Below are 22,233 nucleotides of genomic sequence, written 5' to 3'. Positions count from 1 at the left end.
GAAAATCCCACAAACCCATAAAGTTGCTCAAATGTGAAAACAGAACAGTTTTAACACTGAAGAATCCGCTACGGTGAGCCCAAACAACATAATATTGAAAAGAGTCCAGAAAAAAAGGTTTAGGTGTGAAATAAAATTTTGACTTCTTCTTGCTCAGAAAATGCCAAGTGCTGTGAAGTTCCTCCCTGTGACCGTGCAGCCCTTTGTGGCTGGTGCCATCCTGGCCGAGCCAGATTCCTATGTGTCTACAAACAAAACCTGTGAGCTGAACATCAGCCATGCCTGCCGAAACGGGTTCTCACTGACTCACTTCCTCTTTTTGCTAGGACGGGTCTTTTCTTTCTTTTTTTTTAAACTGTTTTTGCAAACAAGGCCTAACAAGTAAAAAAATACTCTGTAGGAACATTATCTTAGAAAACCCATCACGTCACTTGCAAATATAGCCAGTGAAGCTCTTCTCGACTGTGGTTGGTGGTTGTTTTTTGATACCTTTCATCCCAAAGGCATCGCTGGAGGTGGTGTCCTGCTACTTATTTTTGTCCATGACATTTAGCACCTCATCCAAAAACGAGGGCCCGAGATCGAGCTGCAGGGAGAGGAGGGAGCCCGTGAGATCCGAGAGGGACTCCTCTGACTTAGTCTTTTCCTTGACCAGCTGGCTCGGGGCGGGATGGTCAAACATGTCCTCGGCCGGCCAGTCGGGGTACTGTTCGGAGAGGCTGGAGGAGTGGCTGTCCCTGCCCTGGCTGGACTGCGAGACGGACGCGGACCCGCTGGAGCCCCAGGAGACATCCCCCTGGTGGGCCGTCCCGTTCTCCAACAGACGGCTTTTCTCCGGGGCCTTTTCCTCCGCCACGGGCTCGCAGTGGAGCCTGGGCAGCTTGGCCGGCCCGAAGGACTCCTGTTTGGAATTAAATGTCACCGGGGACAGCAGGGGCAACATGAGCGCTTGGGACCCTCCGATGGTCGGGAGGGAGATGGCGTTCTTGAGCACAGGGGAGGGCGTTTCTGTGAACATGGAGTCGGAGGTGCTGTTGGCCCGGAAGAACTCGCTGTGCCCCGGGAACGGGCCCAGGGGCGCTTTCTCCTGGTTTCCAGGCAAAAGCTCGTAGTTCCCTTGGAGAAAGGAAATATCTCCGAAGACGTCGTGCTGGCCCTCCTTGCCGATGTGAATGGTGTGGCGAAAGTCTCCGAGGGGAGGGCTGATCATATCAGGAGACAGAATGTCCCTCAGTTTAAATTTCTTTCCTTTCTTGTTGTTGGCCGCCTTCAGGTAAATGGGGGTCTTGGCTGGCATTTTGGAATTTGAGAAGGTCTCTCCTGCGAACGGGGAAAAGGGCCACTTTCTTCACGGGGGTTCTGTGTGCCCGACAATCCTGCGTGATGGGAAACTGTCACACCATTTTCCTCCAGTGGCTTCGGCAGGGGCCGCGAGAGGGGACGGAGGTGGAAGAGACCTTGCTGGAGCTACAGCCAAGTGGGGCTCTCTGGAGCGCCGGTCCCGACCTCCAAGCCCTTCCGCAACATGGAAGCCTGGAAGAGAAAGCAGCGCAGGTTACAGGCAGCGCAGGGTTCCCAAGAGCCTGGGAGTAACGGCGGGACGAGTTCCCATCTGAAGCCGTTTTGCTGTTTCCCTCCATGAAATAGGATAAAAACTTAAAGCTTAACAAGGGTCCACTAACCTTAAGTCTTACTTCTGGGGGGGGAAAAAAAAAGAAGAGGAAGAGAGATATTAAAAAACCCCAAACCAGTGACATCAGCACTTTTGAAACATGGCCATGGGCAGAATTCTCTAGACATGCCTCAGATTTTGGTCCTTTCATGACCAGAGTGACTTCAGCTCCTTATATACAACTGGATTTATTTTAAAATACATTTTCTCTTTTGCTTTGGCACTCACACTAGCAAGACTAATATTCTGTTGTTGAGTTTTATGGGTTAATACAATGAATAGATAAAATAAATAGTCCTACAAGAAAGGGGCTAGAAATACCATTTACTAAGTGACAGCGACTATTATACGCTAGTGTCCAACCAAATCTTAATGACGTGAATTCTTCCAGGTGAGAAAACCCTAAGATTCAAAGTCAAAAAGACAACCATTAAAAAAAGCAGAACAAAAAAGCACCTTTTCTCAAGAACAGAGAGCCAAGAAATGGAAGAGCAGGAGCCGGAATCAAGGGGAGAAAGAACACGGTTGGCCTGTGTGTCGGGACTTTGGAGGCTTTCTGAGCTGGGAGAAAAGAACAAACCTGCTTCCTTGCAAAGAAAATCGTGTGATCCTACAGAATAGGTTGGGCCTTCACTTGGAAACACTTTGGGAACATTTACTGATAAGCGTGTATCCTCTCCCTGAGGCAGGCAGAATTCCAAGGTAATCTCGTGATCTGCCTCCCAGTGTTAAGGGCTCTGTGGGCGGAAGCTGTGACTTGCTTCTCACCAACAGGATATGGCAAAGCTGATGGATGTCACACCTCGATTAGGTTACATTATAAAAGAGCCCACCTCTGCAGGCTGGAGGTGGGGACCCCCTTTAGTGGTTTGAACCCTGCTGAGAGAGGGCCTCTGGAGGTGAATTTTGCTGACAACCAGAGGGAACCAGAAAGTGGATCTTTCCCCAGTCGAGCCTTGAGCCTCGGATGAGGCTACAGCTCTGACACCTGGTTCACAGCCACAGCCCTGCCTGCATTCCTGACCTGCAGAAACTGAGTCATTAAATGGGTAGTCATTACACGGGTATCATTGTAAGCCACTAAGGATTGGCGGTAATTATAACGAACACAGCCTCCCTGAACACAGCCTCCCTGCTCGAGGCTACATGAGGGAATTAGAGGTGATGAGCTACAAGAAGGCTTGGGGGCGCTCATTTTACAGATCGTCACCCTTGAAAAACACCCTCCAACTCTTCAGTCACATCAGCTGCCAAGGAAAAGCTCCAGCCTCTCTCGCTGCAGGAATTCCTGCAATGGCTCCACAGCCACCTCTCCCTGGCCACAGAGCAAGCAAACAAATAAACATTGGGAAGAGTGGGCTAGGTGGTGGCTTGAAGAGAGCCACACCTGCTCTGTAGCAGCTGGAGGCTGGCTGACATCTGCCCCATATTTTTCTTTTCAGCAAGAGTTTTAAATTCACTTGCCTGTGGCAGGTGGTGAGAACTGTGCTCCAGCCCCCACTGGCAAGGTGACAACTGGCTCCACTGGGGAAGCTACTTGCAGCCAGGCCTGAGGAGGCAGAGAATGACGGGCAGGAAAGACCCATCGCCACCCGCTGAGGGCGTGGGGAGAAGCTGAGGCAGCATGACCGGCTTTGCACCCAGACTGGGCTCACCTGGAAGCTGCCCAGTAGAACCCTGCAGGCATTGGCTCTTGATTTCTCTTTAGTCCCAACTAAGGCACTGGCTCAACCTCCCTGAGGTGCTATTTTATGGCCACAAGGACAGGCCCTAGGGGTCTGCTTTCTCACTTCAGGTTAGTAATGCCTAGAGGCTGTCATTGAAAGAGATGCTCAAGCAAGAATACGGGAACCCGATCATAGGAAGACATTCTCTCTGTCTTACCTCTCACCTGGGTCTTGCAGCAGTTACCAGTTTAAACACTGGGTCTTCCTGCTTAGACCTCAGAAGTTCCTTCCCCTGTAAGTGCACCACAGCCTAGGGCCTTGTCCCCTAGGGGCCTGGCACTGCCCTCCTGCCCACTGGGCCCCGTGCCACAACTGCCTGCAGGAGCAGCTGGGGCGCCTCCTGCAGAAGGTGGGGGCAGCCCTGAGGGACAGCTGCCCACACACGGCTAGGAGGCAGCTTCCATGGAAAGATACAGTGTGTCCACCACCCCTCAAGGGCATGCCAGGGCTGCTGTGGTCAGCTGGTGGTGCCAGGGTTTTGCAAAGCCAGAAATTGAGGCAGGCCATGTCACATTATTTAGGAAAATACTATAGTAAGAGGCCAGAAAGTTGCAGCAGCCAGAGTACAATTCTCTGTCTCTCATGCACTCACTCACATTCACCCCTTCCTTGAACAGCTGGGGGCGTGGAGGAGGAGCGGTGAGGAGGGGGAGAGAATGCCCGCTCCAAGGTCCCTGCCTGGCCACGGGCACTGCAGGCCCCATGACAGAGGCTGCTCAGCCTGGGAGAAGCTGGGTTTTTAGGTCATTGGCATGGACCCAAAGATGGCAGGGCAGTGACAACATATAGAGAAAAAAGTAAGAAAAGGGCTGGTGAGTAGGCTCGATCAGCTGCCGGCAATGAGATGCTGGAGAGTGGGAGAGGAAAGAAGATACCTTAAAAGGCATTTTTCTTCCTCCTGAAAATATTTACACTGTATTTACTGCATAGCAGGAACATGGGCTTCTAGGCCTCAGTAATTGGTATTGAACTTCTGCTCTGTGCCAGTGCTAAGAGCTCCCAAATAAATTGGATGTTTTTGTGTGCTTTTTAAAGGAATTGGGGCAAAATGTCAGTTTTACAAGTTTAGACGAGTTGATGTTTTCAATGCGATAGGAGGAAGATATCTGAGAGCTCAGATACCACCTGTCTATCTTATCTGTTATCTTCCTCCTCCAGCTCAGGGCCAACCACGCTTACCCCTCCACTCTGAGAATTCTGGGCTCCCTCACGTATCAGCCAGGGGACATCCATGCCCTGCTTCCTTCCCAGGCTGATTCCTCTTTCAGGATCTCCCCTGCCGTCGCTAATGCAGAAACCCAGTGGGCAGTTTCCTCACAGGTAACTAAGGAGCTGGTCCTGGAGAGGTCTGTGTGTGTCTCCTGGAAATAACCAACCGTGAATACAACAGCGAGTGTTTATGTACCGGGCACTGCTCCAACCTTTGCCATGGACTAGCTCACTCACAGGAACCCAGGAGGCGGCTGCTGTTAATATCCCCATTTTACAGCTGATGCACTGAGGCACATACTTCGTGCACGGCAACCAGGCACTAAGCCAAGTGGCCAGGCTCTAGAATTTGAGGTCTTGACACTTAGTTAAGCACACTTTTTAGGAATTCAGTCAGCTCCCAAATTATGAAGGAGAGGCATTGCAAAGCCTGTTTAAGAGACAAGTGTGTGATAAGGCACTGGGGCTGGTAAGGGTGGGGAACAGGCCTTGCAGACACTGATAGCATAAGCTCAACCAGGTCTACCCTCATTGGAAGTCAGTTTAGCAATTATCTATCAAAACTGCAAATCTCATGCCTTTGGCCCTGGAATTCCACTTACAGAAATTTCTGGAGATTTATCCAACTTGCGTATATGTGTACAAGGTTATCAATCCAGCACCATTTGTTACAGCCTTGAGCTGGAAAGAACCTAACTGTCACAGATATATAAAGTGAATCCATACAAAAGGAAATAACACAGGTCTAAAAAATGATGAAGCAGCTCTTTATATGCTGATATGGAAAGGGCTTCAAAGATACATATCTTCAAAGGAAAAAGAGATCGGTGCAAAGTGTGTTGATACATTTGTATTGGCTTGTAGGTCTGGAAGCTCACACAAGTAATGTGACTGCCCACAGGGACAGGAAGTAGATGGAAGGGGATGAAAGTGAGAAACATTGATTGGCTGCCTCCTGGGATCAAATCCGAAACCCTGGTATGTGCCCTGACCCGCTAAGTTCACAGGGCTTACAGGCCAGCAGTGAACTGTTGGAGCAGAACTGATGAGCAAGCCCTCATGGGTGCCTCCCAGCCAAACGAAGAGAATGTCTAGCCTTCGTGTTTCAGTCAGGACTCTACCCCATCACTACCTACCAGGTCCCGAACCATTCTAGGTGCTGCCTGCCCACTCGGACCTTTCCTGTTCCCCATCTTTCCTTTCATGCCTTTAGTCCTCTACTCCTACTACCTTCCTCAAATTAAAAGAAAAGAGGAAGGAAGGGAGGGAAGAAGGAAAGAGAGAGAAATCAAGAAACTTTCCAATGTGTAGCCCTTTCTCAAAAAACCCTCCCCATGACCTTGAAATCTGAACTCTCCACAATCAATCGATAATCCCTTTCCCTGAGTTCTTGGATCAGGGTTGCTCCTCTTTCCCCCTCGTAGGTGACACTCAAGATAATATTCACCTGCAGGCCTCTGAAAACAAAGGCCCCGGTTCCTGGGCACTGGAGAGAACAGATCCGCCAACAAAAGGGTTCAACTCCCCAGTCAGTTGCTTGTCACTGCCTATCAAGGCCAGAGAGAATGCCTGGCAGATGTGCAGGCATGGAAGTCCAGCTGCAAATGCACAGACTCCCACTTACAGGAATTTGTGAGAAATCCAAGGCACAAAAGGCCTGGAGAGGAAGTGAAAGCCACAGGTTTGGTAAGAAAGACAAGTGCCCAGTGGCCATTCCTGCAGTAGGCTAGCCAATTCTAGTTTCTTACCGGTGCCCGATTTAAGCCTAAGTGACAATGTTCCTCAGAGGAATCACCACAGCAATAATAATTCAATGAAGGGAAAACGGAAGTGGCCCCTTGCTTCATTTCCTTGTCATCCTTTTGGTAAACAGAGTGTTGCTGAAAAGACCAAAACAAGGCAGTGGCCAGGAGGAGGGCAAAAAACAAGGGGATGTGACAAAGTGACCCACCAAGAAATCAGTTCCGCAATTAGAGCTGACTGTTTTGGCAACTCACAGGGCTCTGAAAAGGAACAAAGAGGTTGGCGTTTTCTTTAAAATTCCATTTATTTTAAGAAAGGAATGTTTGGTTTGTCTGCTATTTGTTTTTAGATCAATTCTTAGTGGAGAGAGAGTTGTGAAAAATGCCTTGCCTCCTGCAAAATAGGTTGCAATGTTAATTTAAAACACACATGTATAAAAACAGGGGCAGGTGGAGGGAGGGGGCAGGACCATCCTGAGGGAGCTGCAGGCCTCTGCCTTCTCCTTGCGGGCAGTGAGCCGACACCAGACGTCCCTTTTCTTGCTTAGTTGTCACATCCTTCAAGGACATCCTAGCTCCTGCTCCCCTTTCCCTGTCTCAGCGTTGTACAATGTGCCCTTCTTCCTGGCACCCAGACACAGCACTACGGCACCACCTGGGCCCCAGCAAAACTACTAAATGATTCCTCAGGGAAGGATAAGGCAGCGGCAGAACCGCCCCCCCCCCCCCCCCCCCCCCGCCCCAGCATCTGTGAAGTATTTCTCTCCGCTGCCAACAAGAAGACAATTCCTCAGTGATACCTCCGGGAAAACTGCCTTTGACCCCCAGGCTCCCCACTTTAGAAGGGACAAAGGCTACCTGGAATGCCTTCCTACATGCTCTGCGGGGTCCAGCAGAAGACAAATAAACTAGGTGTGACACATGAGAAGCAGCTGAAGGAGTGTAGCAGCTCAAGAAAACCCCAAATATGGAGGGGCCACAAGATGCTTCAGGGATCTGAAGGATTCCTTTCTCTGTCATGGAAAAGGCCCCAGGGTTAGTAAGGAGAAGCTACAGGGAAACAGATCTTGGCTCCTCCTCCTTGCTCCTCGTCCTTACTCAGGTTTCACAGGGGGCAGCAGCCCAGGCTCCGGGCCCACCCGATGGTGCCCTAGGGCGGTATTTGCATACCTGTTCATTCCGAGTCTCCTGTAAGGGACACTGTCACTGCTTATTTCCTATGTCACATTCGACTATAAAAACACTCACAGACTTTCCCCGGAGGTCTTTCCACTTGAAGATAGCTGTGTTTTCACTAATATAAGGATGACCAGCCACCCTTCGGTATCAGAAACAGTAAAATATTACTTCAACCAGGGCACTCGCGCCGACCCTTTTGCCAAACCCTCTTCTCTCAGTCACACAAAGAATTTTAAAATTCAAGGGAGGAAAAATCAGAGTATTAGAAATTCAACATTGAACTTCAGTGAAAATCTAAGACCGAAATAAATGTAACGGGAGAAGACCCAGTGAACACCATCCTGAAGATGCTTTTCATAGTTTCAGTCTGTCACTCCCCCCATGAGAAGATAAGAAGATGCCTTTTCTATTTTTAGATTCTCATCCTCTCCTCACATCAGCTAAACTGAAGACAGAGCTATATGCCCTGAAACTGTAAAACTCCATTAGCCCAGGTCCCAGCTGCCTAGACATCATGCAAATGAACTTGCAGGGGGATGGGCCAGGCTATATTTTATAGACCCACTCAGAAAGTCTATGACATGTCTCACTTTCAATTATTTATAAATGGACTTCTCACTTATGATTCAGCTACAGCTTGTATTTACTTTTCTTTTATAACCCTGATTATATAGAAACCCACAAATACCATATGAGAGACTCACTACTAGTTTGTGTACACCCTTTACATTTATAGGGTCTGACTGTACTATTTCAAAGACTTCTTAGACGCAAAATTGGAAGACAGAACATCCACCTCACAAAATACCAAGTCTGTACTTTTGAAGAGAGGCCATCAGACCCCTTCTCCCCATGAAAGTGAGTGATTGGGGAAGGACTCGATATGGACATTGATCCCTGGCAGTTGCCTGGCTCACTCACCATGACTTGTTTTACACGGGACTCAGTCCAAAGGACCCAGGCAGGCACTTGAATTTGGTGGGTATGAATCAAATAAGGCCATGACTGTAAACTGCCCCCAGCTTCCACAGTCAATGGATCCCACTTGATTTGTGAAGCACCAAGGACTCTATCAATACAGGAAGAGAACCTGAAGTTTTGAGCAATATTCAGCCAGGATATTCCTTCTAAACTCTGCTCAAAAGAAAGTACCCTGTGAAGTTGCTTAGTTGCTCACAAAATAATACCCTTTAATATTTAAGTCAGCAATTATGCTCTGAAAACTCCTGTCCAGCGGCGGAAGTATCAAATGATCCAAAATAACAGGTTTGACAGGTGTCCAGAAATTCAGGCTATGGTCATTCGGCCCATACCACCATAGAAAGCAGAGTTCCCTGTGCTTTGCCTTTATAGCATGTCCTCATGTTTAGGCTCCTTGAACACTGATTCCCTAGTGGGGTGAAGGGACACACCTGGGACTTCCATGCTATTCTCCCATCCTGCTAGAGCCCTTGACAGTCATCCATGTTCATTCGATGGGCTGAAATATGGCTTCTCCGCATCAAACCAGCACTGAATATATTCGGAAATACGGTGGCCAATCCACTCTCCGCCCACCTTCATGGCAGGCTCTCCTGTGTCATTTATACATAAATATTTGTCCAATGATTGAAAGAACGTCCCCTCAGACGAGGCTGAGAGCTTCCACTATGAACATGAACTGGGTCTTACCCATTTTTTTGGCCTCCCACAACACATGGCACACAGTGAACTTCAAGTGAAGGAGTGCTTGAACCCATAACCCCTGCTAGGCCTTCCATCATGAGAGGAGCTGGTTTGCCCCCAGGTGCCAACTCCCAGTCCAAGTCCACAGAAAGTAGCAAATTTGAAATGCCTAGTTCTCTGAGGAATTTATGCCTGTGAAGAGTAATGGCTAACCTTTGAGTAGTTTTTGTGGGCCAGGCAGCAAGTATTAGAACATAGTCCTTAGGAACCAGTCTTAGATGAAGCCTTAGGTCAATCAGCCCAAAGGTGGAGGAGCTAGGATTTCAGCCGTGACTGGCTGGCCTCCAGTCTGTGCTCTGAATTGCCGCTGCCTGGATAACGGGAGGACTGCCGTGGAGCTGGTTGAGAAGAGAATGGCCGTTCCAGACTACGTGTCTAGAAGTCTGACAGCACCAAGAGGAAATAACGCACTATAATCTCAACAGTAATGAGAGGCAGAGGTGGTAAGTTGGCCTTGTCAGAAACCAAGAATGAGTAAAATGGTCCCAAACACCAGCTCCTCCAACTCTAACTCACAAAATCTTTTCAATATTTGTACTCCTGTCAAAAAGAATCTCAAAAGGAATTTGACTTTACGAAAAGAAAAGCCAAAGGATTAAAAATTTGAAGCAACAAAAGCCCCCTGAGTCTTAAGGAGAAGAACAAACATCCTGCTCTTAGAAAAGAGTGTTAGTGCTGTTCATTCTTTTCCCAGAGGAAGCCGGGGCATTGGGCTGTGCACAACACAGGACTTTCACAGGGGACAATAGCTCCCTTTCCTCGCTATTGACACTTCACTTCCCTCCTACCTTTCTGAAACTCAGAACCCTGTGTTCCTTACATGGACTATACTTCCAGCTTTTTACCATTGAAGAACTGTTCATAACATCCTCCACGACTGCTTCAGTCACTTCCTTCCTGAAGGAATTCTCTAGCTCACCTCATGCAACCCAGGCTCCGTACTGCCTGCTTGCAGGTCTTCTTAGGGCTCCTGTAGAGCTTTCCCTGGATGTTATTCTGTTATTTCCCTATTCTTCTTTTTTGTGTGATTGTATGTCTGGTATCTCCAGGTAGGTGGTGAGCGCAGTGAGAATAAGTGGGCAAAGGAGCTATACGTAAGACCTATTGATAAAAATCACTTCCAGAGCCTCCTGTTGGACTGGGAACACCAGAGGCCCTCAAATGTTATTGAATAAGCCTGTTTAGTTTTCCCTTTTGTCCATCCCTTAGAACAAAGGTCTGAAAATTATGGTAGGTGGGCCTCATTTCCTTCCACTTTATCTTCTGCGCTGTATCAGAGGGGGCCATCTAGATTGCTCTAGTAATCTTGTCACTTCTCAATGGCAGGCCCACCCTTAGGGAAATAAGATAGCTGATGAGGTCCACTTCAGCAATCTGGGTGCCATCCACCCCTGTGGCTATATCTCCTGCCAGTTCCCCCAATGCCTCTCAAACTTGTTTACACCTCGAACCTACTAACTATCACACTATACTGCAATCACTTCTTGCCTCCTGGAGTAGACTGCCTTCCTCAGGGGAGAGACACGATCTTTAATTCGCAGTTGGTACTGAATAAATGTTTGCTGAATGAATGAACAAGTGAGAAAGTTTGAATGTGATGGCCTTAACTTCCTTCCTTTTCAACCCAGCCTGCCCGCCTGGGAATGCAAGATGGAATCTTTCTACGACTCCTACAAGAAAAAATGAACTCAATACAGTCATTTAACAAGGAGTTGTAGCCTCTTTTCTTGTAACAAAGGCTTTCTCTAATTTTTCCATCTGTAAGACATTTTAACCTTTCTCTATCCATGCAGGCTTAAGAATTTAACAGCCTATCAATGCAAGCCACAGTAATTCTACAGGCTCTTACAGATCTTTCATATTAAGACAAAGAATATTTGATTTGAAAGGGAAATAACTTCTATCCATAACTGCAATATGTAAAGAGAGTCTGAGCAAGACAGGCAAGCCTTAAGGAAAAATTCACAACACATTCCCCGGACTCACTAGTATATGGAAGTCACTCTTAAAGAATGAGGCCCTGGAGAAACAATAAGCTTGCTCTCTTGACCTTTCCTTTCAGAAGGAAATGAGTTAAGGGGAGAACTTGCATTATTTGGCACAAGATGTACAAGGGAAACTCAAGAAACTCTAATGAACATTCTATGGAAAAGGGTTGTTTTGAATCAATGTATGACTAGCATAGATCAGGTACTTAAAGAAAAACACCTATCAAATGAATGACTGCATGAGCAAACAAAACCATCCATAGAACTCTCATTGCTGTTGTAAGCCTTAGGGAGGAGAGGCCTGGGCCAAAACTTTGACCAGCCTGGTAGGACCCTTGTAGAACTCCAGACACATAGGGATTCCAGTTACCTCCTGTGCAAATGGAGATAATTCCCCCAATCCTGCCCTATCTCACAGGTGATTGTAAGAGCTGAGAGTGAAAATCTTCATACCAATAAAGCACGATGCAAACACAAAGCATTATCTTTATCCCAAATGAAAAACCAGAACATCTACTGAAATACAATATGAAGAAGGGGGAGCCATTCTAATTGCCCAAATAACCACTTCCATTTTCTCCTTAAATGTTGTCCATCAGTACAATGCTTGTAGGTGTGTCTGCCCTGTGAACAATCTCCACAATTAGAAGGGATTCCTACCCTCCAGCTTGATCAGAAGATAATTCCTTCTGTCAACAGAACTCAGTTAGGCTAACTTCTATACACATACATGCATCCTTTATCTCCAGGTGCAATTCTTCCAGCCTTGAGAACAAATGAGATTACTTTGAGTTGGGAAAATTACAATCAACCATTATTGGCTAGCTAGATAAAGAAAAGTTTAATGGCATTTGGTTAAGGTTCATGGGGAGGCCAGATAGGGCTAGATATGAAAAACAAGTCTAAAGCAACTCAGTTAACGGGGAGCAGACCATTGCAGGAAGCTTTCCCCACTGAATGTGAGATTGGTATGGGGATTCCATAGGCAAGGGAATGAGGGAGAAAAGCAGGCAAGCATCTCTGCAGTAGGAGAGAAGTTAGGGTAATAAATATCCTCTATTCCATGTTCCTAATTTAATGTAGTATCCCCTGGTATGTCCATGTAACCTACACATACACACAGAGAGGTGATAAAATCATAGATTTGTGCTTAAGATTTATTTTAACTTAATATTACAAAGTGTTTTAGGACAGTGGTTACTCATACTGTGTTCCCTGTTATCCTAAGGGGTCAACATAGGTACCTCTGGGACACCGGAGACCTAGAGAAGTAATACCAACCTCCCTATCTGTCCCCTCCCTCCTTTTTAACCAAAGAAATTCTGCTATTATGTTAGTATATTGGAATTAAATTTTTCTTTCTTGTCCTTGGCTAAAAATTAATAATTTGAAAAGGAACTAGGCCAAGAAGGGAAATATACGTGCGCTCTCTCTCTCTCTCTCAAGGAAATATCATTCATCCTCTCTCTCTCTCTCTCTCTCTCTCTCTCTCTCTCTCTCTCTGTCACTCAAAGTCTTAGGGCCTCAGTTTTATCATGTCAGAATGAGTGGGGCTGAGGTAAGGACCCGTCCATCATGAAATGTTAGGGTTCTATGACTGTACATGTTTGCAGAAACATCAGCTTCTAGGGAATTTTAAGAAAAAAATATACTTTTAAATAGAATTAAGACTATCCTTAGACTCAAAATACCTTTGCCAGCTTTTTTTCCATCATCTTTGCTCATCCTTCCTGGTATTAAATTAAGGGCTCAGTGCAATGCCAGTGACTCTCTGGGAGCCTCAGTTTCCCTATCTGCAGAGCGAGTAATGGTGTCATCTTAGGAGTAGACACCAGACATAAAGTCCTGTTGGGCACTGAGCTCACAATCAAGAGAAGGGGCCCTAACCGGTTTGGCTCAGTGGATAGAGCGTTGGCCTGCGGACTCAAGGATCCCAGGTTCAATTCCGGTCAAAGGCTTGTACCTTGGTTGCAGGCACATACCCAGTAGGGAGTGTGCAGGAGGCAGCTGATCGATGTTTCACTCTCATCAATTTTTCTAACTCTCTATCCCTCTCCCTTCCTCTCTGTAAAAAAATCAATAAAATATATTTTTAAAAAAAAGAGAGAGAGAGAAGGGGCACTATTGCTAATTAATTACTCTAAAAAACTAGTGGGTATTTCTTCCAACCTTATTTCTTTTAGACCTTATGATCTGAACATGTGAACTAATAAGGTTGGAAGAAATACCCACTGTGAACTTTCAGCCTGTCTTGTTCCTTATGCAGCTCTAGTTTTTTAGAGTAATTAGCAATAGTGCCCCTTCTCTCTCTCTCTTTTTTTTAAAAACAGATGAGTGCCCAAGTTTACTAGGTATAGTCCCTACTCTCCAGGAGCCAGTAGTTTAACTAGGCAGCTACAAGTGTCAATAAACCATAATTTAAATGCAGTTAAGTGTTATAATAGGAGAAGATATAAGACACTATAGAAAATGCCTTGGATACAAGGAAACAGTAGTGGAATTAAAGCAGCTTAGAGCCAGGAGAAAATCCATCCCTTTTTCTCTGCATCCTCAATCCCCTTTCTCCCCCCACTTCTTCACCAAGGAGGGATTTGCCTGGTGACATGGCTGGCAGGTTAAGGCCTCAGAGCCTCATCTCCCGCTGTGTTAAAATCACTGTTATATGTCTGAACTGACCCTTGGCAGAAAAAGTTATAAAAAATAAATAAATAAAAAGGAAAAGAAAGCAAATATGTTCCAAAATGGCAAACCCACATTTCACCAAAAATGCCTTTGCTTGTTTAAAAAATGTGTGTCGCCTAAGTGATTAGAATGGATTTGAACAGAACAGGTCTTTTTCAGCTAAACACACAGTGATCTATCATTGGCCTGATGTGTCTACAAATAGGACCTTCAAGTTGTCACCAGAACATGACGGATTCCCAAACGTGTAAGCTGACTAAATAGAGGCCTGACTTTGAAGTTCCTTGCCTTCCATGCTGGCTCAGGCTGTTCTGCGCTGGTCTGTATTTTCAACCCAGAGTTTTACATTATTTTTTAAAAATATATTTATTGATTTTTTACAGAGAAGAAGGGAGAGGGATAGAGTTAGAAACATTGATGAGAGAGAAACATCGATCAGCTGCCTCCTGCACACCTCCTACTGGGGATGTGCCTGCAACCAAGGTACATGCCCTTGACCGGAATTGAACCTGGGACCTTTCAGTCCGCAGGCCGATGCTCTATCTACTGAGCCAAACCGGTTAGGGCTACCTTATTATTAATAAAACTGCTATGCTAATAGGTGCCACTGATCCTGGCTCACGGGATTCTAAAGCAGAAGATTATCTGAAATCATCTACGGTCAAATGCCTCATTTTAGGAATGACAGAGTGACCCTGAGAGGTCAGTTACAACTTGGGTCAGAGCTAAGGCCATTCCCTCTGTGACCATCTCCATTTAATTCTGCCTTAATTGTATCAAATAGCAAATGACGGGGTGTTTGCTGGCATCTTCTAGTGTGTTCTTGTGGCCCTAATCCTGCATACCTGGTGGTTCTCTAAAAGGTCCTTGGGGCCTTCTGCTCTGTAGGGCAGACTGCAGTGTGTGACTACTGCCTCTGGCTCGGGGGTTCCCAGAGGGTTTCTTGTCAGACTAGTCCTGCCAGCTGCTCTGTGGGCAAAAGGACTTGGACACTATCTCCCTGTGAGTCACTGCACACAGTGACATACTAAATGCTCTGCAAAGCCCGGCACAAAGGGGCCTCAATCAAACTGGCTTCCCAAAGAATCCATTTCTGATGTTTCAGGGCACACATTGGGTGGTGCTGTATTAGCTAATTGCAGGTGTGTTGTCTAACCAACCATCAAAGGCTAGAAGGCCAATGATGACTTTTTCAAATATGCAAGTAAAACCAAATCACTGAACATCTGGGTGTTTTTAAATGTGCAGTTTCAGGATTCTGCTATTAATTTATGACTTAGAAAAGCAATGAGGATCAAACAAATATTAATTTGAAACTTATCAGCTTTCAAATTCATCAGTTTGCTTGACTACTCAGAAATCATGCTTTGTATTATAAAACTCTGTGGCTCAATTTAAAAACTGCTTTTGTGCCCTGGCTGGTTTGGCTCACTGGATAGAGCGTCGGCCTGGGGACTGAAGGGTCCCAGGTTCGATTCCAGTCAAGGGCATGTACCTTGGTTGCAGGCACATCCCCAGTAGGGGGTGTGCAGGAGGCAGCTGATCGATGCTTCTCTCTCATCGATGTTTCTAACTCTCTATCCCCCTCCCTTCCTCTCTGTAAAAAATCATTAAAATATATTTTAAATAAATAAATAAAAACTGCTTTTGCACCGGCAATACTGTCCATCATCGTGAGACTGGTACAACTTGGCAATGAAGAAGTATATCAAGGTCAGGAAGGCTTTTTTTTTTTTTTTTTTAGTAAAGAAACATACGATTCCTGCTGAATTATTTAGCTACTTATTTTATTCTGGTTTGTGGGGTGTTATTTCGTTTTGTAGCCTTTATTTTAAAGGGTGAAGGCAGAAGGAAGGTGTCTGAATGGAGGGCGGACAGCACTAAGGCTATAGCCCTTAGTTTTGAGGCGCCTGGGTTATTTCAAGCCATCCTTTCCAGAACCCCAACTTCAGTCTGAACACAGGCTCCCGAGCAGCTTCCCACAGCTAATCACAAACCCACAGTATCAAAGGCAGTGGAGGCCAGGCAGGTCCCCTGCGGGTTCCTGGGGCATCCCTCTAGGTTTCAAAGACCTCCCTCCTCTATCTCTCACACCAGAAGCTTATCTGGCAGGGCCTGGGGCAGAACTGTAATGAGGCCTGGCTTCTGCCAAGGACAGAGCCTTCCTGCCCAGCTTACTTGGGGCTTCTGCCTCTTGCTTTAGCTCTTTTGAAGCAACATCATTATGAAGCATATATAACATGCCACCGAATGCAAGGGACGGAAGGGTCATGCACTGTGGATGTGGCCACTAGCCTCAAGAAGGTAGCCATCCAGACTGCTGACTGAGCCCTGCCACCCCTGACTTTCTAGAACTTTGAAGCAAGGATACAGTCTGTAATAAGCTCCACTTCATCCCTGGCCCCTGAAATCCACTGCTCTTGGCTGTGGCAGGGCTTTCTTATGTGTTCCAGAGTCCTACATGTTTACCTAGGAACCCTCCTGATACAGATTAAACTGTGTTAACTCTAGCAGTTTGATGCTGGATCCCCTGCAGAAGACTGTTGCCACGCCCAATGGGACTGAACCAGCGTCAGTAATAAAATATCCTAATGGTACTCCCTTAAGGTTCGCAATTACTGTTATCTTCCTTTGGACCTCGTATTGCAAGATACACAGTACTACGAAAGAAGTTCTCCGCCAGAGACTAAAAACCCTAACATGAGTCAGATGTAACAGCTTCCCGGCCCCTCCGTGAGCACAAGCTCAAACAGACCTGAATTCAAACCTGAATCCTCTACTTTGTTAGCTGGGTGACCTTGGCCAAGTTGCACGACCTTTCTGAGCCTGTGTTGTCATCTGGAAAATAAGAACAATACTGTCTATCTCAAAGAGTAGTGATGAATATTAACGATAGAGCCAGCATTAAGCACCAAGGAAAACAACAAAAGCATCAATGAAAGAAAGCATCAACTGTTTATTGTGCCTACTCTGGGCCAGGTACTTTTCTGAGTGCATTATATTTGAACTCAATACTCAGAGTCATGCTATTATCTTCATTTTATAATTGCTAAACTGAGGAACACAGTCTAAGGGACTTGCCCAAAATCACACAAGTAGTGAGCGCCTGCGCTAGGACATGAGCCCAGGCAGCCTGACTCGGAGGTTGCTTAACCTCAGGATGTTCTTCCTTCTCCTTACCCCAAGGGGGTGCAGGATTAGCAACTCATATATGCACCTATTGGGTTGTTAAATGGCATACAAGTTGGGGCAAAAGTAGGTTTACAGTTGTGGGTATGTGAAATAGTTTATGCTTGTTATTATTCATTAATTTCTTTGTTATTTCCTACTAGAGGCCCGATGCACGAATTCGTGCACAGGTGGGGTCCCCCGCCCCCCAGCTGATCAGGCCATCTCGCCAAGTCCCAGTTGGGGTTGGCCGGGGGGCGGGGGAGTGGGGTGAGTAGGGACCACAGGAGGTTGGCCAGCCACAGGAGCACACTGATCACCAGGGGGAAGCTTCTGTGTTGAGTGTCTGCTCCCTGGTGGTCAGTGCGCATCTTAGCTACTGGCTGGTCGTCCAGTCATCCAGTTGTAACTGTCACTTAGGCTTTTATATATATAGATATTAACAACTGTAAGCCTACTTTTGCCCCACCCCGTATTTGTGTTTGGTATGTTCCTTACTGTGTGTTTTGGGGCAAGCCATATAACAGGTCTGCCCTCAGTTTCACATCTGTAAAATGTCCTTCCTACATAGGACTGTCAGAAATAAACGAGTTCATGAAAATAAAGGGATGAGAAGAATTCTTGGCACTTAGGACAAGCTCCATATAGGAAGGACCTTTAATGTCCAAAGTCAAGAATCCTGGGCATCAGTGCTTGGTAAAGAAGGTTTTGTGGCCAGCGGAATCCAGTAATTTCAAATGACCCTACTTGTTCTCCGGCAAACATAGTGCACTTAGAAATAGATTTAAGTTCTGATTCAACCAATGAGTAAACAGGTCCACAGGATTCTGGTTGGAAAGAAATTAGGCCAGGCCTAAGTGAAATCAGACCGAAAGCAAGCATTTTAGTAATTAAAATAGAACAGTCTGGACATCTGCTGGAGCTTTTCTAGGTTATGAATTGTATTCCACCTACTGGATAAATGTTATGGCTCCTAGCCAAGGAGCTCAAAAAAAATTTTTTTTTTTTTGGCCTGGTAAAAATCTTTGAGTGACATAGGTTAAAACCATTTTATTCTGAAGACAGTTGAATACCACAGATTTTTAGAAGTGAAAAGGGAAGCTTTTGTGAACGTGCTGGATATAAAACACCACATTAAAGGAAACGCTGTAGAGCAGATAGAACACACTAGCTCATGTAAGCACTTCGGCAATAAATGTTATTTATGGCTTTGTATTTACTCATCTCGCATTTAAATTTACACTAAAATGCAAAAAAAAAAAAAGGTGCAATACTCATTATTCTAGCTGTCTTTACATGTTCCATTGGAATACAAAACAGAATTGCACTGCTCAGATTGTGAGGGAAGCGGGAGCTACTTATTTCCCGTCGGTAGCTGCTGCCACAGCCACGGCACCATGTTCCAATCCTGGGATCCGTAATATAAATCTCTTGCAGATGCTGCCCACAAAAAAGCTGAAACTGCCATGGATCCCAAAGTGCTTCTGAAGTTCTGATGTGTGAGTCCGGAGGCTGGTACTGGGTGTTTCATTCAATGAATGGAACCTATTGGGAAACCTACATTCTTTGGCAGACTTAATGAAGAACTTTCAACCCTTCCTTGACTATACAGTCTTTACCACTGATTTCACATGTGACAATGCCAAACATTGCACAACTGCCCCAACTTATATCTGAGTGTTTAAATCTATTCTGGCCCGGCCGGCATGACGCGGTGGTTGAGCATCGAACCTATGGACCAGGCAGTCACAGTTTGATTCCCGGTCAGGGCACATGCCAGGGTTGCAGGCTCGATCCCCAGTAAATGTGCAGGAGGCAGCCCATCAGTGATTCTCATCATTGATGTTTCTATATCTCTCTTTCCCTCTCCTTTCCTCTCTAAAATAAAACATAAATAAAAATAAATCTATTCTGAAAAGGATTTGTCACACAATACTTGGGTAGCTTACTCTTAATGCCAGTAAGGGCTCAAAGAGAAGACCTCGGGAACTGTCCAGAAAGGAAGTTGTGTCTTCTAGTTGTCAGACAAAAGAACATTATAGGAGTCTTTTAAATTACTGTAGGGATACCCTAGGGCAGCGGTTCTCAACCTGTGGGTCGCAACCCCTTTGGTCACAGGGGTCGCTTAAGACCATCGGAAAACACATATATAATTACATAGTTTTTGTGATTAATCACTATGCTTTAATTATGTTCAATTTGTAACAATGAAAATACATCCTGCATATCAGATATTTACATTATGATTCATAACAGTAGCAAAATTATAGCTATGAGTAGCAATGAAAATAATTTTATGGCTGGGGGGTCACCACAACATGAGGAACTGCATTAAAGGGTCGCAGCATTAGGAAGGTTGAGAACCACTGCCCTAAGTGCCCCAACCTGGCTTTGCTATTCAAATCGGGACAATCAGCTGCTCACCTAATTTTTGTCTTCTTTTAAAGGCAACCCTGCCAAGAAACTCTCTGATATGGTGAGGCCTAAGAGTTGGGGGCGGGGGCAAATCTTAGTCTCCTTAACATATTAATCAGTTCCCTCCCCCACCCAGCACCGCCCTCCAGGAATTGCCTTTCACCCTCGGCACACACCAGGATCCCCTTTCCCAAATAAACCAGGACTGGAACGATTCCTACTGCAATACTCTCCTGACATTCCTACTCCCGCCCTCATTTTAATTCACTCACTCTCTCTCTCTCTCTCTCTCTCTCTTTTTTTTTTTAAACAAAATGTAATTACTTGACTGTCAGCCTGGGTTGCACTCTGGGGCTTTTACTCCTTTCAACACAGCTGCGCTGCCGGCTTTGATGCTGCTGTCCACGCAGCTTGTCCCAGCCACAGCCTGGCTCTCGGTAGTGTAACATTCAAGTGCATATTTATTTTTAAACTGACCTCTCCTAGACTGTGCAGTATTAAAGGAGGTCCTGCCAAAAAAATATGCTACTTTCTATTTATAAGATGAAACACATGCCTTCCAAAGTCGAGGGGAGGGGGATGGAGTATAATAATTCATAACAAAAAACGGACTGACCAGATCCATTCGTCCTCACATATCTGATACTTGTCTGTGTCAAGGCACTTAAGTTTCCAGAAGAAAAACATCTTGAAAAAGCTTCAGCTGTTCAAAAACCACGGGCCAAAAAACTCCCCAAACCAACGGCCAGACCTATAGGTTGGACCTCTGCTCACAATGCCCGCCCCCGGTGCCCCCCGCCACCGTAAAAGTGAGGAAAGGGCACCCGGGGGGTACTGCCACCGCAGATCTGCAAGGCGCACCCGTGCGCGGCCCTGGTGCCAGCCCACGATGGGAGGCGAGCGGTAGCCATGTGCGGCTTGTTCTCAGCTGGAAAAACGCAGTACGCGCCCAGAATGGCTGTCAGTAGCTCGAAGGGCGCAGTAAACGTGCAGCCCCACCCTGAGAAGTGGTGGGCACAGACGGCGGATGTCTGCGCCCGGGTACTGGCGCCCCTCCCGGCGTACTTGATGTCCCCTTTTGTCCGTTGGATGCCAGCTGGAAGGTAATGCCCTGGGATCCTCGTTCCCTAGGGGTTTCCCAGCCTAGTACCCCGTGCACGCGGGAAGCGGCCGCGGCCGCCGGTCGGACAGACTCACAAACAGGATGGTGGAGACGGGGGCTCGCAGCGAGCAGCAACTCACCAGCAGCCCCCGAGGATCGCAGCCGCCGACCGGGACCAGACGCCTTGCACCGACGCCTCCGAAGGCGCACGCAGTCCCTGCCGGCTACGCGCAGATCCGGCGAGTGGGCTGGCGCGGCGCCTTGTCACCGCATTATCCGCTCCCGACAATGATCAGGCGCCCGAGGCCGCTGGTCTCCAGGATCGCCAGCTGCTCGGACCCGCCACCCAACGGCCGCCCGCGGCTGCCACACGGGAGGGTGAAGGTGCGAGCGAGACTGAGCGCGCGGCGGCCGGACTCCGGGACTGAGCCTGCGAAGGGCGGGGCGGGGCGGGGCGGGGCCGCTGCTCGGGGCGGGGCGGGGCGGAGGGCGCGGGCGGCCGAGCTGACCCACCCCAAGGTGGTACCTGCTCAGCGCCTTGGGGCGGGTGGACGGGCAAGGGGTCACCGGCGGCAGGGCCTGCGAGCCCACGGAGGACAAAGGGCACCCATTTTTACCTGCCCATCGCTACCTCGAGGGAGGTGGCTCCCCTCGGAGAAGGTGCGTTCAGCTCCCTCCGCACAAGGAGAGGTCGCGGGACGCCCGGTTCAAAAAGGGACCCCGGGGTGCTAGCGCCTAGGTACCCAAGGACAAAGGGAGTCCGCCTGCAACCCAGACACCTGCACGAACCCTCCTGCGCCCACCTCTCCTCGTCCCAACGAGCCGACCTGGCCCAGCGAGGCTCCGGCACGGCGGGCGGGTGACTAGCACAGGAGGAGCGCCCCACCCCGACCGCACCGCCCTGGCCCGGCCGCGGGTCCCCGCACCCCTGGGATCCCGGGCTCGGGGGAGGGTCGCGGGCTGTCAGTTTGCAGCTCGCTCCCCTCGGAGCTGTCGCCAAAACCCGGAGAGTGGATTCCGTACACTGGAGACGCCGAAGCTGCAGGCGGAGGAAGCGGGCACGCGAGCAGCCAGCACCGCAGGTTTTCCCAGTCCACGAGGAGGTGTTTCTTCCTCCCGCGGGTCCCCAGAGACTTGCCTCAAGCCGGGGCGAGCGGGTGGCGGTTGCTCGCGACGCACGACCGGGCGCCAGTGGCGCAGCCGCCGGCTGGGAGCGTGAAATGTCGCCCTTCGCGACACCTGCGCCCGCCGGTCACTCGGGCGACCGCCGCTGCCGCCCCGCCCCTCCCCTCCGCCCGGAGGCCGAGCTGGGACCTGGTTAATTAATTTTCTTAATCCGCCTTGGTCCCTTCCTCCTCCAGTCGTCGGCCTGGGGATGGAGTAGGCGACAGGAAAGGGCGGCGTTTTCCGGCTGCGCGGTCCCAGCCTCACCGTGGGCCCGTGCAGGGGACTGGGACCTGGGAAAAGGAGGGCGCTCCGGGCCAGGGACTCCGAGGTTGGATGGAAATCCTGGCACACAGCGGAGACCCTCCGGGGACCTTGACTTTCCAGAGCGGTATCAGCTGTGGGTCATCGCCGCAACGCCCTGGGGTCCGTCTGAAACCTTAGAGTTTGTCGGTTAAGC

General features: G+C 47.9%; 1 protein-coding gene across 2 annotated transcripts; it reads right to left on the bottom strand.

The window, feature by feature from the left end:
• Positions 1 to 334: 334 nt before the first annotated feature.
• On the bottom strand, positions 335 to 21,049 carry CDC42EP3 (CDC42 effector protein 3). Of its 2 annotated transcripts, none has more exons than XM_059660089.1 (2): positions 20,750 to 21,049; positions 335 to 1,533 (listed from the first exon to the last, which is right to left on the bottom strand). In XM_059660089.1, exon 2 carries the CDS (start codon positions 1,295 to 1,297, stop codon positions 527 to 529), a length of 771 nt encoding a protein of 256 aa, XP_059516072.1. In that variant the 5' UTR covers positions 1,298 to 1,533; positions 20,750 to 21,049; the 3' UTR covers positions 335 to 526. The 2 variants fall into 2 exon arrangements, with proteins under 2 accessions (XP_059516072.1, XP_059516073.1); XM_059660090.1 differs by lacking the exon at positions 20,750 to 21,049 and adding an exon at positions 20,124 to 20,148.
• Between the last annotated feature and the right edge of the window lie 1,184 nt (positions 21,050 to 22,233).

This window comes from Myotis daubentonii, chromosome 12, assembly GCF_963259705.1.
Source record: "Myotis daubentonii chromosome 12, mMyoDau2.1, whole genome shotgun sequence".
Taxonomy (NCBI): Eukaryota; Metazoa; Chordata; class Mammalia; order Chiroptera; family Vespertilionidae; genus Myotis; species Myotis daubentonii.
Note: the sequence above shows the minus strand (reverse complement) of the source record. Positions and strands in the feature narration are given on the sequence as shown.